The sequence below is a fragment of the Orycteropus afer genome, unplaced genomic scaffold, assembly GCF_000298275.1.
Source record: "Orycteropus afer afer isolate SDZICR_OR568_19922 unplaced genomic scaffold, OryAfe1.0 scaffold00018, whole genome shotgun sequence".
Taxonomy (NCBI): Eukaryota; Metazoa; Chordata; class Mammalia; order Tubulidentata; family Orycteropodidae; genus Orycteropus; species Orycteropus afer.
In genome coordinates, this window is record NW_006921605.1 from 18912710 (window position 1) to 18927977 (window position 15268).

Here is a 15268-nt window from a genome sequence, read left to right on the forward strand (position 1 = left end):
GTAGCAGATCCCGGATCCGGAATTTCCAATATAGGAGCGGAATCAGGATCGGCTCTAGCTCAAACCGGGTCAGTGAGCAACTCGCGAACTTGGATTAGGAAATCCCGGAACCAGGATCAACAAACCCCAGAATCCGGATTGGCAGAACCCGGAATTTACATCGGAAAGTCCCGGAGAACGGACCGCGGAGCGGATTCGGCGCGAAGCCCGGAGTCCGGATCGCAACACCGCCGGACGGGACGGAGCGATGTCGGGTCGTGGCGCGGGCGGGTTCCCGCTGCCTCCACTGAGCCCCGGCGGCGGCGCAGTGGCCGCGGCCCTGGGGGCGCCGCCTCCCCCCGCGGGACCCGGCATGCTCCCGGGATCGGCGCTCAGGGGACCAGGACCGGCTGGAGGCGTAGGGGGCCCCGGGACCGCCGCCTTCCGTCCCATGGGGCCCGCGGGCCCGGCATCGCCGTACCAGGTAAGGAGGCGGCTGGGCGGGTAAAGCCGCGAGGGCGTCCCAGGCAGGGGCAGAAGGGCGCCGGGTGAGGGCTCTGGAAGAGTGTCGTGGGCAGAGAGCACTGGGCCCTGCACGGGGAGCTCCCGGGAGATGTGGAGGACAAGACCAGAGACCCTCAGGGTGCGGCCGGGTGGTGGTGGAGGAGTTGGGGGAAAGGGTAAGAGAGTCTGTGGGGTGGAAGGTTTGACGCGGTTGGTAGGGTATGGGGTTTCCGTTGAGGAGCCCTGGACGCATTGTTAAAGCGCTCGGCCGAGAGGTCGGCGGTTCGAATGCACCAGCCTTTCCGCGGGAGAACGATGTGTAGTCGCCTTCCATAAAGATTACAGGCTTGGAAACCCTATGGAGCAGTTCTGCTCTGTCCTACGGTGTCGCTTTGAGTGGGAATCGAGTAACTGAGAGATGGAGGAGCTGTAATAGCCGGGGAATGTAGGGGTCTGAGAAGTCTTGTGTAGATCCTGGGATGGATGGGTTCCTGGGAAATGATGAGAAAGTTTTGGAAAAGGGGAGTCTCGAGGGCCCTGACTGAGAAACCAGGGTTTCACTGCGCTGGCTTCAGTCCCACCTCAAGTCCGCGGTGGTTTTTCTAGTCCGGAACTGGCAGAGTTTAGCATGCCTTGTCCTGTTGGCCCGCAGTGTTCTGAGATGGCTCCCAGCTGCTAATGAGGAAGAAGAGTCTGGCTTCCCACCAGTGTGGGAGGCTGAGGATAGAGCAAAGGGAGACTACTCCGGGTCAGGCCCGGAGCCTTTGCATGGGGTGGTTCTGGGTTAGATCAGAGATGGTGGTGGCCAGGCTGAGGAAGAAGAGCCCAGCTCTGTGACAGGCTGACTCTCTCCTTGGCACCGTGCCTGTTGTCATAGTGTGTCCAGGAGTTAATTACGCTGAGCGCTGCTGCTGGTTTGGGGCTGGAGGAGCTGGGAGAGTCGCTTCAAAGGATTCTACTGCCCTGACCCCTGTGGAGTTTGGGAAGGAAGCTTCTAAGGTTGCAACTCCCAAGGCCCTTGAGAGGCAGAGGCTGGATCCTCAGGGTCAGTGTGTGAGAACTCTGTCTGACCCTGCTGTGAGGCTCATCAGTTCCTGGTCCATTGTTTCAGGTCGCCCCAGAACGCTTGGGAATAGTGTCCATCCTTTTACCTGCCACCTCTCCACTTTCATTTATTTAGCCTTCTAGGCTTCACATTGCCATATCCCAGCCCATGTGCCCCAGCATTGGGCACTGGCTTCTTACAGATCTCCCAAGGTCTGCACTGGGGCTTCCTCTGTCCCCTCCTCACGTCACTCGGTGGAGGTCCTGGGGTGGAGTATGGGCAGGACCCTCATTTTCTAAAGGAATGGTTAACTGGGAACAGTGTTTCTTACGCTTCATCCCTCTTCCTCCCCAAAAAGAAAACAAAAGGTCTGGGTATGGATTGACCTGTCCCAAGGTCTCCAGCTGGGGTCCATGTTGCCTACCTGGCCCTCCCCCTTGGGGATTTGTGGACCTGGTGGCCTTGAGGAGTCTCTGCATGGGCTATTCCAGCCCTTGGGCTTGCTAGCTAGACCTGGACTGTGACTCACCCTGTGGGGCTTCAGCCTGGGAGAGACCTGGAAGCCAATAGGAGCCTCTCCAGTTCCCTTGCTTGCTTGGGCATGCACCCCGTGGGAGATGTGCACCTGGGAAAGCCCCTTCTAGGATCGATACCACAAGGTTTTGTGAAGAGTGGCCTTGGGACTGCAGCAAGGCTGAACTGGCTGGCTGAGTGACCTGGGCTTTGTGGTGGGGAACTAGGGGATGGCACTGACCCTCTGCTTCCTGGGGCTTCCCAACCCCCCATAGATGGAGAGAGGGAGAACCCAGGTCACCTTGATGAGTTCAGTAAGATCTGCTTGCCCTCTTTCCAAGTGAAGTTGTATGACTTCCAGGAAAAGGGACATGAGGTCTGAGGAGCAAGACGAGTTCTTGTCTGTTAGGGCTCCTGAGGTAAGCTGGAAGGGCAGGGATTTGAGGTCCTGACTGGGAAAATGAGGGAAGCCAACTGGTGAGCCACCTCCTTCCAGACACTGGTTCTAACTGTGGATTACGGTCAGAGGAGGAGCTTCAAAACACCAGAAAATCAGAAACTTACACTCACACCACGGATTACTGGGTTCACTCCAGAGATCAGAATACGTTACTCTTGGGGGCCATGTTCTCTTCTAACCAAAGCCCTTAGGCTTAGCCGCCAGGAACACCAAGGTCACAGCTTGGGACAGTGAAGAAGGAGCTCTCCTGAGCCCAACCAAGATTCCTCAGCTGGAGGCCCACAGCTCCTGTCCCTGCTGTCTTGGTGGTGGTGGTGGTGGTGGTGGTGGTGGTGATGGTGGTGAAGCCAAGCTTAGAATATGGAGAGAGGAGGTTACTGCACGCTTCTGGGGCGCAGGGGATGAAGTCAAGCCTGCTTAGTTGGATTGCAGGCAAGGAGTTAGGGAAGCCCAGAGCTGAGAGTTCAGGGCTATGTTAGTGGGTTGTTTTTTTTTTTTTTTTTTTGATATTCCTGGGTTGTTTTTTTTTGAAGAGGGAGGAGTTACTGGTGCTTTCAAGCCTAGGTATGGAGCTTGGCAGGACTAAGGTAGGACTTATGAGCTGTGTTTGCAGCCTTCCCCTGGGCCCTGGGTGAGCTCTGGGCTCTGAGCCTGGGAAGTCTGGAGCAGATGTCTGGGTGGAGCCTCTTGCAGGCCCTGCCTGTGTCTCTTGTCTTGGGACTTCCTGTTACCTGAACACCTGCTCAGGAGGGGTGGATGGTACTCAAGGAGGTTTTGTGAACACCCTAGTGAGTAGCTTCTTGGGGAGCACAGGGCTCACTGCTTCATTTGTTCCTCCCATTGGGCTCAGGCACTGGGAAAACACAAGTCTGGGATGTTTGGGACCTAGGCTTACAGCTGTGGCCACGGCTCATTAAGGCAGAGAAAGAGGCTGTCTTTTGCCTTTCAGCAGCTCAGATGAACTTCTTCCTGATGGGGAGAGACTTGTGGCAGGACTCCCAAGGCCCCAGAGTCCCTCACCTTTAACTCTCCGTTCTTCCAAGCTGCCCCCTACCAGTCTGCTCCTCTCTCCTTTCCCAGGTCTCAGGCTCAGGTTGCTCTCCATCTCTGCTCCTGGTCAAGACTCCATCCTCTGTGATGGGAATGTGGAATTAGGAGCTCTGGTAGCATAGTGCCTAAGGCACTTGACTGCTAACCAGAAGGCTGGCGGTTCAAACCCACCAGCCACTTCTCGGAAGGAAGGTTGGGCAATCCTACTTCTGTAGTGATACTGCCTCGGAAGCCCAAGGAGGGGTCTCTATGAGTTGGGCCAAGTCTACAGCACATAACAAACAACAAGAGATGAGGGAACAATGTCCTCTCCGTGGTGGTGGGTCCTTTGATTTGGTGCCTGCCCCCCTCTCCCAGCCCCCAGGCTGGCTTGGTTGGCTGGTTGTGCTGGTTGCATAATCTGCGCCCTGGGGCCAGCCCTGTGAAGCTGCCAGGGACAGCATGTGCAAGGCAGAGCTGCCAAACAGGCCTTGCAGGCAGCAGCCTAGGGAAAGCAGGGGGGGTGGAAGGGACGCCCAGATGGGCTCCACAGAAATTTTGGGGACTTGAGCCTCCAGTGGGTATTCCTGCAGGCTTCTAAGGAAGCCACTTCTATCACCTGGATTCCTGCTGTTGACCCTAAGTCTCTGATCCTTGCATATCAGGATAACCATATCCCCGTTCTCCTCCCTGGGGTTGCAAGGGTTATGTTGAGCCTGAGCCAGCCCTGACAGCCAGGTGGTGTCTGGACCATGGGCAGAGGCCAGGTGCCAGCTGTTCTTTCTCCCATGGGCCATAGCTTCCCTCTTGGGGTCTTCTGGCTTGGGAGTAGGGGGTAGGGAAGGGTAGTAGGATGGCAAGAGAGCAAAGGGTCCGGTTCTAGGTTGTGGGAAGGAGCCATCTGGTGGCCAGATGGTCTCTGGACTCCCAGCGGAGGCTGCCTAGCTGGGACACACTGCAAGCCATCCTGTTGCAGCTGGCTCACCTGGGTGCCACTGCCGATGGGCGTGCCAGCCTGCTAGAGTGCTTTGCCACCTCAGTTGCACCACCAGGCTGGCGATGGGTTATGCATGGAGGCTATGCCCTTGAGTCTCAGGGAGACCTTAACAAGGCGTCAGCCTGGTTATGTCACACCTGCCCTGGCCACTAGGACGTTGCCCTCATGCCTCCTGCATTGGTGTCCTCAGCCTCTCCCTCCAGCCGGGGAAGAAGGATGGCGCTGCTCAGCGGGCCATCTGAAGGCCCCAAGAGGGCCCCAGAGCATGCTGGGACTGGAGCAGGTGAGGGGCCCTGAGCTGCTCCCTAGGCCCTCTGCTCACGGGCAGGATTCTCCTCCCACCCTGGGCTCTGGCAAGCCTGCTCCTGCCTCATTCGCTGGCATGACTGCCAGGGCAGTTGAAGGGGGCGGGACAGGTATGGTTTACACTTCTGCTTTCCGACACCTGCTCTCCTTTGTCTCCCTTCCTGGCACTCCTGTCTGGGCTCTGCAGTGGACTGCTCAGGGCAGACCTGCTGAGGAGAGGGATGGAGGGAGTGGGCTTTGGGCCCCAGAGGGCCCTGCCACTGATCTACACCCCACCTGTGGCTCACTTCTCCCAGCGGCCTGGCATGTCACCAGGGAGCCGGATGCCCATGGCTGGCTTGCAGGTGGGACCCCCCACTGGCTCCCCATTTGGCACAGCTGCCCCACTTCGACCTGGCATGCCACCAGCTATGATGGACCCATTCCGAAAACGCCTGCTTGTGCCCCAGCCCCAGCCCCCGATGCCTGCCCAGCGCCGGGGGTAAGACCCTCCTGTTTCTCCCACCCTGGGGATTTCCTTCTACCCTAAGAACTACAATGACTGAGGAAGACTTCTGATTATCTTGGGGGAGGGTCCTGGGCACTGTAGGGTGGATGAGGTGGTGAGGGGGAAGGTGAGAATCTCTTGGGCCTTGGTCCTCTTAAGTGGATTTCTGTCCTCCCCAGGCTAAAGAGGAGGAAGATGGCGGATAAGGTTCTACCTCAGCGAGTGAGTATTGGGAGGGGCGCCTTGGAGGCCTGCCTGATGGATGGCTAGGGGTGGGGGGTGCCAAGGAGGAAGGACCCAGGTCTGCTGACAGATCCCCCTTCCCTCCTCCTTTCCTCAAGATTCGGGAGCTTGTCCCCGAGTCTCAGGCGTACATGGATCTCTTGGCTTTTGAGCGGAAGCTGGACCAGACCATTGCTCGCAAGCGGATGGAGATCCAGGAGGCCATTAAGAAGCCTCTGACGGTATATGCAGCCTTGACCACCCCTGACCTTCCCACGCCCTCTGTCCTCCTCAGCCTTGCTTTCCAGGGACTGAGCAAGGATATGCATTAAGCCAGAGAGGATTTTTCAAACTTCAGGATACAGCTTGATATTGAGCCGTGAACTCAGTTCAATGTGTTGAGGCCAGCATATTTTTTAAATGAAAATAAAGTAGTACAAAATACTTCACATGTAGTAGAGATGAGTATTATATGAGATTTTTCTTTCAGATATTTATATATATAAGTATATGTATATGTGGATGCTGGGTCCAGATTTAAAATGTGTTATCTTAGGGATTGTGTTAAAAAATGAGAAAGTTACTAGTCTAGAGAGTAGATACTTATAGTTCCTTTCTCCCTCCCTATCCCTAGAGAACTGTTTTGTTGTTGTTATTTTAATTACAGTAATCTGGAATAATCTCCAGAGTGGTGAACCCTTTCCAGGAGGCCCAGATAGTTCGGCACCATGATGGTGTTTGCGTTTAATTTAAAATATGAACTGAAGGCTTCTGGTTGCCTGTTAGAAACTATACGCACCTCTGTCATACACCAGTCCCATTGTTTTGGGATTGTTGGTCGTGCAGCTCTTACCCACGTAAAATCGTGAGCTCCTTAAAGGCTAGGACTGGGCATTTCTACTTCCAGTTCCCAGGATCTAGCAAGGTGCCAGGTCCCTGGTCAACATACGATTGATTGTTATGTGAGTGAATATGGGAAGACTGGGAGCGTTGTTTTCCAGAGTGGTCTACCTCTAGTTGATTGTCTTTCTCATTTTAGCAAAAGCGGAAGCTTCGGATCTATATTTCCAACACATTCAGCCCCAGCAAGGCTGACAGTGACAGTGCAGGAACTTCAGGGACCCCAGGGGGAACCCCCGCAGGGGACAAGGTGGCTTCCTGGGAACTCCGAGTGGAGGGCAAACTGCTGGACGATGTGAGTTGGGAAAAGGGGTGTCTGGAGGGCAGGGCCTGTGTGGGCTTCAAATGGGGCAGAGACATGCTGCTACGGGGGGAAGGTGCTGCTGGTGGTGATGCTTCGCACAGCTCCAAGCCAGAGAGAGGTTGATTTGTATGTCATTACAACCATTTCCTGCAGATGGCAGTAAAGCGTCTTGAGGAAGGGGTACCACCATCAAATACCAGCTGCTGTCCTGGCCATTCCAACGTGTAGTGACCCCATGTGTGTCAGAGTAGAACTGTGCTCATAAAGTTTTCGAAGGCTGATTTTTCAGAAGTCGGTTGCCAAGCCTTTTTTCTGCGATGCTTCTGGATGATCTTGATCCTTCAGCCTTTCAGTTAGCAGCTGAACATATTTTTTAAAAAAACTTTTTATTGTGGTTGGGGTCAACCTTGACGTAGCAAATTGGTTTTCCATTCAGCAGTTCCTATACATTTTGTTTTGTGACATTGATTGCAGTCCCCACAATGTAGTAGCACTCTTCCCACTTTCTCCCTGTGTTTATCATTTCCCTTCATCCTTCTTTCCCACCCCTTCCTGCCTTCTGAGCTTTATTCCTGGGCAAATGCTGCTGTTTGATCTTGTATGGTTGGTCGTTCCAAGGTGTACCTCCCTGGTGTTACTGTTCACCTCGGAGGGCTGTTTATCACTTGGCTGAAAGTTGAGCCACAGGGGTGAGCTGAACACATTTTTTGCACCACCCAGGGGCTCCCTTTCTAATTGAGTCTCAAGGATCCCTGGTGGCACAGCGGTTAAGTGCTGGGCTGCTAACCGAAAGGTTGGTGGTTTGAACCCAACAGCCACTCTGTGGGAGAAAAATGTGGCAGTACACATCTGTAAGCATTTACAGCCTTGGAAACTCTGTACGGCAGTTCTACTCTGTCCTAGCAGCCACAGTGCTCCTTGGAAGCGAGAATGGCTAGACGTCGTCTTACTTACTTTGGTCATGTGTAAGAAGGGACCATAACCTGGAGAAGGATACCATACTTAGTAGAGAGTCAACTAAAGAGGGGAAGGCCCTCAACAAGATGCACTGACACAGTGGCTACAACAACAGGCTCAGGTATAGCAAGGTTCGTGGGGCTGGCACAGGACTGGGCAGTGTTTTGTTTTGCTGTACATATGAGTCGGAGACAACTCGACGGCACTCAATACCACCCCACCACTCTGTCCTAGAGGGTTGCTATGAGTCTGAATCAGCTTGACAGCAGTGGGTTTGGCTGAGTTTTTGCTTATTGCCTAGTAGTAGAGCTGCATGGAGAGCCCTTTGCCTCCAATCTCTTTTCCCAGAGTCCGACTGCTCCCTTTGGGGCCCTAAAATCCTCAGTACCCTAACTCTAGGCTGAAATGATACACCTGTTTTTCTGGGTTTAGCACAGCTTTGGGTTCAAGAGAGGAGGGAGCTCAGCAAGGCTCCCCATCTCACACCCCTTTGTAACCCCCAGCCCAGCAAACAGAAAAGGAAATTTTCTTCCTTCTTTAAGAGCCTCGTCATCGAGTTGGACAAGGAGCTGTATGGGCCTGACAACCACCTGGTGGAGGTGAGTGTGGACCTAGGGCATGGGGAGAAAGGAGGCTCGAGGACAGAGCACAGGAGGATGTGCTTGTTGGGCAGTGACATGACCCAGTTTCTCAGGAGGACCAGTTATGTGTGTTCACATCCACTTCCTCTTCCCTGCCAGTGGCACCGGTTGCCCACCACCCAGGAGACAGATGGCTTCCAGGTAAAACGGCCTGGAGACCTCAATGTCAAGTGCACGCTTCTACTCATGCTGGATCATCAGGTGACAAATGCCTGGGGTTGTATCTAGGCTGAGATTCATCTAGGGGAAGGGACAGGCTCCTCTTTCAACCCTTCCTGTCTCTCCCTTGTTCTACTTTTTATAAGGAATCAGCCCTTCTCTGACTCCCCTCTGTCCCATCCCCAGCCTCCCCAGTACAAGTTGGATCCTCGATTGGCAAGGCTGCTGGGAGTGCACACACAGACGAGGGCCGCCATCATGCAGGCCCTGTGGCTTTATATCAAACACAACCAGCTGCAAGATGGACATGAGCGCGAGTATATCAATTGCAACCGCTACTTCCGCCAGGTGAGCTGGAAGCCATGCCCCAGCACTCAGGCCCTGCCTTGCTCATGGCTCTAGAGCCCCACCAGGCTTGTTCTCAGTCACATTCTTCAGTCCACTGCCTTTTTTATTCTGGCATGGTCCCTGTCCTCCTGGTGCCCTTAGAGGCATCACCGAGCCTTTGGTTCTCTGCAGATCTTCAGTTGTGGTCGACTCCGTTTCTCCGAGATCCCCATGAAGCTGGCTGGGTTGCTGCAGCATCCAGACCCCATTGTCATCAATCATGTCATTAGGTAAACCGAGGGAAGGGATACAAGGGCTTTTCTAAGAACCGGATCCTCTTTGCCAGGTATTAAAGCTGAAGAAAAGCAGGTTTGGTTTCTTGCTTCCCAGTCATGTGCACAGAACGGGCCCCAGATTCGGCCCAGGTGGGTGAATGATTGCAGCCATGTTCTTCTTCCTCTTTTCTACTCTCTCTAGTGTGGACCCTAATGACCAGAAGAAAACTGCCTGCTATGACATTGATGTGGAAGTGGATGACCCACTAAAGGCCCAGATGAGCAATTTTCTGGCCTCTACCACCAACCAGCAGGAGATCGCTTCCCTTGATGTCAAGGTGGGCCTTCTGTCTCCACACCTTCCTCTGGGGTGGGGGTGGGCAGGCTGCCAAGGCATTGCCCTACACTTAGTGCCTTGCAGTTGGGTGGGCCTCTGCCCGTCCTTTGGGCTTCAGCCTGGGAACAGACCCTTCAGGGAAAGGGGTCAGTGTGACACATGCACCATTTTCCCCCAGATCCACGAGACCATTGAGTCCATCAACCAGCTGAAGACCCAGAGGGACTTCATGCTCAGCTTTAGCACTGACCCCCAGGACTTCATCCAGGAATGGCTCCGTTCCCAGCGCCGGGACCTCAAGGTGTGGTGCTCTTCCCTGAGCTTCCACGTGAAGCTCTGGGTGGCTCCCCCCGCCCCATCACTATCCTTGGGGCTCCAGGGCTGACTGGCTCAGGGGTGGGAATCTTGCTCTGGCTTTCCTCCTGGCTTTGTGCAGATCATCACTGATGTGATTGGGAATCCTGAGGAGGAGAGACGAGCTGCTTTCTACCACCAGCCTTGGGCCCAGGAAGCAGTGGGGAGGCATATCTTTGCTAAGGTGAGGCCCCACCCTGTTTCTCTCCTTTGGATGTGAGAAGCTGAGGCCTGAGCTGCTGCCACCCTTCTCCTCTCCAGGTGCAGCAGCGCAGGCAGGAACTGGAACAGGTGCTGGGAATTCGCCTGACCTAACTGCTCAGGGAGCTTTACCTTTCTTCCCAGCTCTGGAGCCATCCCTTGCTCAGCCCGGAAGGGGACCACCCTCTGGGTCCTGGCTGGGCCACCGACACGTAGGATAAGGATGGGGTGAGGAATGTCTCCTACCCCCCAACTTTAGTTTCATAAATGTAGTGGTAGGATTCCTTGTTGCTTGGATCCCCAAAGCCTTATTACTTTATGCATTGGCTTTAATTGGGTTCATAACAAATGCCTCCTCTGCCCCCTGCAGGCAGGCCCAGGTAGGACTGCTGGAGGCTGTGCTGGGACATTGTAACTGAGACATTTCAGAACCAAAGGCTGCTGGGTTTGCATGTTTACAGACTCCCCCTTGGGGCTGTGGGGAGCTGGGCAAGGAAGGGGGCACAGCCTAGACTCTTCCTAGCCTTCCTAAACCAAAGTTCTTTGCCATTCCTACAAGCCCAGCCTTGCTGCTGGTTTTTTTTTTTCCTTTCCTTTGGGTATTTGCACTATTTGGGGAGCAGGTTTTTCTATGCGGGAGCCACTTTTTTTTGTACAGGGGTTAAGTTGGGGTTTTTCAGGGAGCCCTATTTGGTGCCTCCTCCCTTGTTTTCTTTCCTCAATCTATGCAAGCGGCTCCGGCTGCCATCATCTCCTGGGGTGCCAGAGGGCTTGCCACCCCAGCTTCTTGGTCCCAGAGAGGTAATGCCTCATAGAGAGAAGGGACACTCCAGTTCTCTAGCATGGCTTGAAGTATGGGTGTGTGCATGGTGAGGGGCAATAAGGTGAGGGGGGAGAGGATTGTTGTTGCCCTTTAGAGGTGGGTAAGGAGGGTGGGCCGAGGGCTTGGCAAGTGCCACTTCTGGCGGGTTTGGAAATTTCCAAATAAATCCTTTTGTTTACTGGTGGTGCCCAGACCTGGTCATTAACGGTGCAACCACTCATTACTAGATGACCCCTAGAGCTTGTCCCACAGAGCTTTATTTGGGGAATCCACACACAGAACATCCACCTCACTTCCAGAGCTTCTTGATGGACATGTTTTTCTCACTATCCTTCTGCATCACCTGGAGAGAGAGAGAGTGCACGCAAGAACATGCTGTTATAAACTGGGTGGACACATACCCCATCCCCACTGCTCTAGAGCTAGCAGCAAAAGGAGAAAGGTGAGGGACATGTACCTTGGCTACTGCCATCTCAAAGTCCTCCTGGGTGACGTGAACTCGCCGTTCCCGCAGAGCATACATGCCAGCTTCTGTGCACACGCCCTGGGCAGAGGAAGGACCATGAGCCATTGTTACTGTAGTCCCTCAGCCCCAAGCATGGCCCTCGAGTCCAATACTTCTCGACTCCACCTCCTGTTTTCCGATTACCTTCACTTCAGCCCCTGATGCTCCTGGCATGAGCTCAGCAATTTTTCTCAGGTTGATCCCCCGGGTCAAGTTCATTTTCCGAGAATGGATCTTCAAAATGTCTAGCCGGGCCTGGAGACCAGAAAGGAAAGGCCTGAGTCCATCTTTCACCTCTAGAGCCAGAGCCTCTCCCAGCACAGGCCATCACAAACCTCCTCGTTGGGGGGTGGGAATTCAATTTTCCTGTCAATGCGTCCTGGGCGAAGCAGTGCCGAGTCCAGAATATCGATCCTGTTGGTAGCCATGATGACCTGAGTGGAGAAAGAAGTGACGGTGCTGTCAGCTAAGCCCCTCACTGGCCTGCTAGTCACCAGGGCCCCCTGCTGGCTTACCCCAAGGCTGATGCCACCTTACCTTGATATTCTTGGTGGCCTCAAAGCCATCCAGCTGGTTAAGCAGCTCCAGCATGGTGCGCTGTACTTCACTGTCTCCTCCGGAGCCCCCCTCCAGCCGTGAGGAGCCAATGGAGTCAATTTCGTCCATGAAGATGATGGATGGAGCATGCTCCCGTGCCATTACAAACAGTTCCCTCACCATTCTTGCCCCTGTGTAGAAGCCAAGCTGGTGTTAAGGAGTCAATAAGACCTTTGTTCTCCCCCTCTCCCACTTCTTTCTCGTGTTTCTGGTCAGTTACCTTCCCCAATGAATTTCTGTACCAATTCAGAGCCAGAAACACGAATAAAGGTGCAATCCGTATGATGAGCCACAGCCCGAGCCAACAGTGTCTTCCCAGTACCTGGGGGTCCATACAGCAGCACCCCCTGGAGAGAAAGAACACAACTCAGGGCAGAAAGCCAGCCCCTCATTTCAGTCAGTGGACGTTTACTGCTTTGTGCTGGATGCAATGGATACAAAAAATGAACAAGGTCCCTTCTGGAGCTTATAGCCAAAGCCCTTCAGTGGCCTGGAAAACCCCCTCAGCCCCTCTTCTTGGGTGGGAGTCAGCCCAAGTGGGCGGCAGTCTATTCTGGCACTCCCTCTCAGTGTGACCCACAACAGGAGGGGTTTAGCACAGCATGGCCCTCCCAAAGAAAGCCCTGCTCCTCACCTTGGGTTGTGCAATACCCAATGCTTCGAAGAGCTCAGGATGTTTAACAGGCAGCTCGATCACTTCTTTGATTTCCTTGATCTGCTTGTCCAGTCCACCAATCATCTCATAGGTTGAATCTGGTACCTTCTCCACCATCATAAGGGACACCAATGGGTCCACCTTGTTGGGCAGGATCTTGTGCAGGGTGTAGCTGTCATTTCTTAGAGCCACCCGACAATTGGGTGTCACCTGGGTGAAGGGAGTAAGGGAGTTTCAGAAAGTAGTACAAAGGGAACTGGCCCTAATGCCACACTGACCCTCACCCGCACTCACATCATTGATGTCAATGTTCTTGTCCACATCTACGACAAACTTGCCCTCGGGATGTACCTAAAGCAACAAGGGTTCATGACCTTCCCTCAGCCACCAAATCACCAACCCCCTCAGAAGACCCATGAGAGTCCTAGAATAACATGACAAACACCATCCTTCCAAAGCTACAAACAAAAGGGTGGGAACACAGCACTTGGGGCTGCCCCTTGGGGTCATGCTGTCTTTACCTTAACTAACACCTTCTTCTTATCCATAGCTCGGACTACTTCCCCCACATAGGAGCCCTGTTCCTGCAGCAGCTGTAGCTCCTCTCGCAACAGGCGAACTAGGTAGGAAATGGGCAGTGATCAAGGACCTTCTAGCATGTCCCCTCAGCCATGACTCAATTCAGCAAACACGAACTGAGCACCATTTTGAAGGGAATGGAGACATGGACACACACATGTCAAAATCAGGGCTGGGAAGAAACAGTGAGCTTCCCTCTGAAGACTTGGTGCCAGGAGATCAGTAACAGGCCTCAGAGCCACACCCACATGCATCCTTCCCATCTCCCCAGGCCCCTCACCTTTTGCATTTAACTCATTCCGCTGTGCCTGCAACCGCCGGAGGTTTTGGCTCTTATCGTTCACGATCAGCTGTAGAAGACAAGGCACAAATTAATTATGTTACTCAAGCAGAAGATGCTACCATCATAACTAACACCCTTCACAGGTGGGTGTGAGCTCAGTATGGGAAGGGGGTATTAACACAATAGTTTCAGGTTCTCCAGTATGACCCAGTCCTCCAGGAGTTCCTCTGGAGCCCATGGAAGTCATCAAAAAAGGCTGCTTACCCAATAGCCCCTAATGGAGAAAAGTGACAGCTAACTCATGTAGTGAATTTCTCAGGGGGAAGTAACATGGTATAGTGAGAAGCCTGAGTTCCGGCCCAGCTGCTACCAATTAACAGCAAACCACTTAAAACATCTAGATCTGCTTCCACACGGCAAATAGGTACCCTGCTTCTTTTCTGAACTATGGTGAGAAACAAAGAAATCACACCTAGAAGTATTTTTAAAATGGTAAATCAAACACGCTGATACCTGCAAACATACCTGCAGTTCACAGATTTTCCTTACGGCTTTTCCCGCCGCCACATTATTACTATTTTCTTATTTCTATCATTCTTGCTCCTCTTTATGCTAGAGCATTGAGTTGCCCAATTCAATTCAGTCCCATGAAATGAAAAACATCTAGAGTCCTTAACACTATCTTCCCTTCACTCACTCACCTTTCACTCTAACCCACCCCTTTCTGAGAAATCTCAGCTCTTGAGTCTTTATTCTTCCATTTGATAAGAAACTTTTCATTCAGGCCTCTTCCAAAAAGAATGACCTTCAGCTATGGGTACCTTTTCTGTTAAAATCTGAATACTGAAGACGTGTGACAAACTGTAAATACTGACTACCCTCAAAACAGCAGGACTCGAGGGAAATAAGAGACAGTAACTTCATATACTTTGTATTGTTGATTGTTACTCCTAGTATGTTCACTTTTCTAAAAACTAAAACACAAAAAGAAAAAGACACTTGCTCTGCACCCCCATGATAATTACACCGATTTGTAGAAACGTGCTTCCATCACTCCTCCCAGTTCCCACCCGGAGCCCATCCTCACCTGAAGTTCTTCAATCTTGGACAGGTAATACTGGCGGAGTCCACTGCCTACCTTCCCCTCTTCCAGCTCCATCTGAAGACACAGTGGAAATACTAAATAACACGCCAAACAGCCAAAGGGTTAAAGACCCTTCCAGGGCACTTCGCCACACAGCTTAAACACCGATCAGACGCTACGTCTGAAAACAACATGGCCTTTGCAGCCTTAAGATTCCAATTCCTCCTTCCACGCCTTCTGAACTCTGTTTCCAACATGACTGAAATAAGAATACGAATGCGCCTACCTCATAGAACTACTAGAAAGACCAAAGAATAACAAACACCGGCGCATTTCCAACTGTCAAGCGCTACACAGACTCAGGGTGTTACTCTTTCAAACGAAGTCAGTAGGAAGGCCCGGTGCCCCGTTCCCAATCTACCTGATTTACGGCCGTTTCGGTTCCAGCTCCCATAGCTCTGCTTCGCTCACTCCGCTTCTACCTCCTCTCGCGGCCCTGCCCTGACTCACCGCGGGCGGCGCTGACACAGCAGATCCGGTCCCAAGGGCCGGGTCTGGACAGGACCTCCTACCCGCGAACACCTTGCCCTAGATTGCTGCCGACTTCGGCTAACCCTCGTTCTGCATCCACCCCCCGGTTCCTGCTCCGCCGCCACTGCCGCCATACCTGCTCTGGTCCGTCAAGCGCCATCTTCTCTCTTCAGCGGAGACCGCCGGCATCTGAGCCGGCTCAACGCGCAAGCGC

General features: G+C 53.2%; 2 protein-coding genes across 2 annotated transcripts; one reads left to right on the top strand and one right to left on the bottom strand.

The window, feature by feature from the left end:
• Window positions 1-247: 247 nt before the first annotated feature.
• SMARCD2 (SWI/SNF related, matrix associated, actin dependent regulator of chromatin, subfamily d, member 2) lies at window positions 248-10111 on the top strand. Its single transcript, XM_007959729.2, has 13 exons — window positions 248-463; window positions 5130-5314; window positions 5500-5542; window positions 5662-5784; window positions 6582-6737; window positions 8207-8302; window positions 8444-8545; window positions 8690-8851; window positions 9023-9120; window positions 9308-9443; window positions 9621-9743; window positions 9879-9980; window positions 10058-10111. The coding sequence occupies exons 1-13, from the start codon at window positions 248-250 to the stop codon at window positions 10109-10111; spliced, it is 1596 nt and encodes a 531-aa protein (XP_007957920.1).
• Window positions 10112-11109: 998 nt separating this feature from the next.
• Window positions 11110-15214, bottom strand: PSMC5 (proteasome 26S subunit, ATPase 5). The gene is made up of 12 exons (XM_007959732.2): window positions 15191-15214; window positions 14527-14598; window positions 13437-13506; window positions 13099-13196; window positions 12872-12928; window positions 12557-12787; window positions 12143-12269; window positions 11863-12053; window positions 11661-11759; window positions 11470-11580; window positions 11278-11364; window positions 11110-11163 (listed from the first exon to the last, which is right to left on the bottom strand). The coding sequence occupies exons 1-12, from the start codon at window positions 15212-15214 to the stop codon at window positions 11110-11112; spliced, it is 1221 nt and encodes a 406-aa protein (XP_007957923.1).
• Between the last annotated feature and the right edge of the window lie 54 nt (window positions 15215-15268).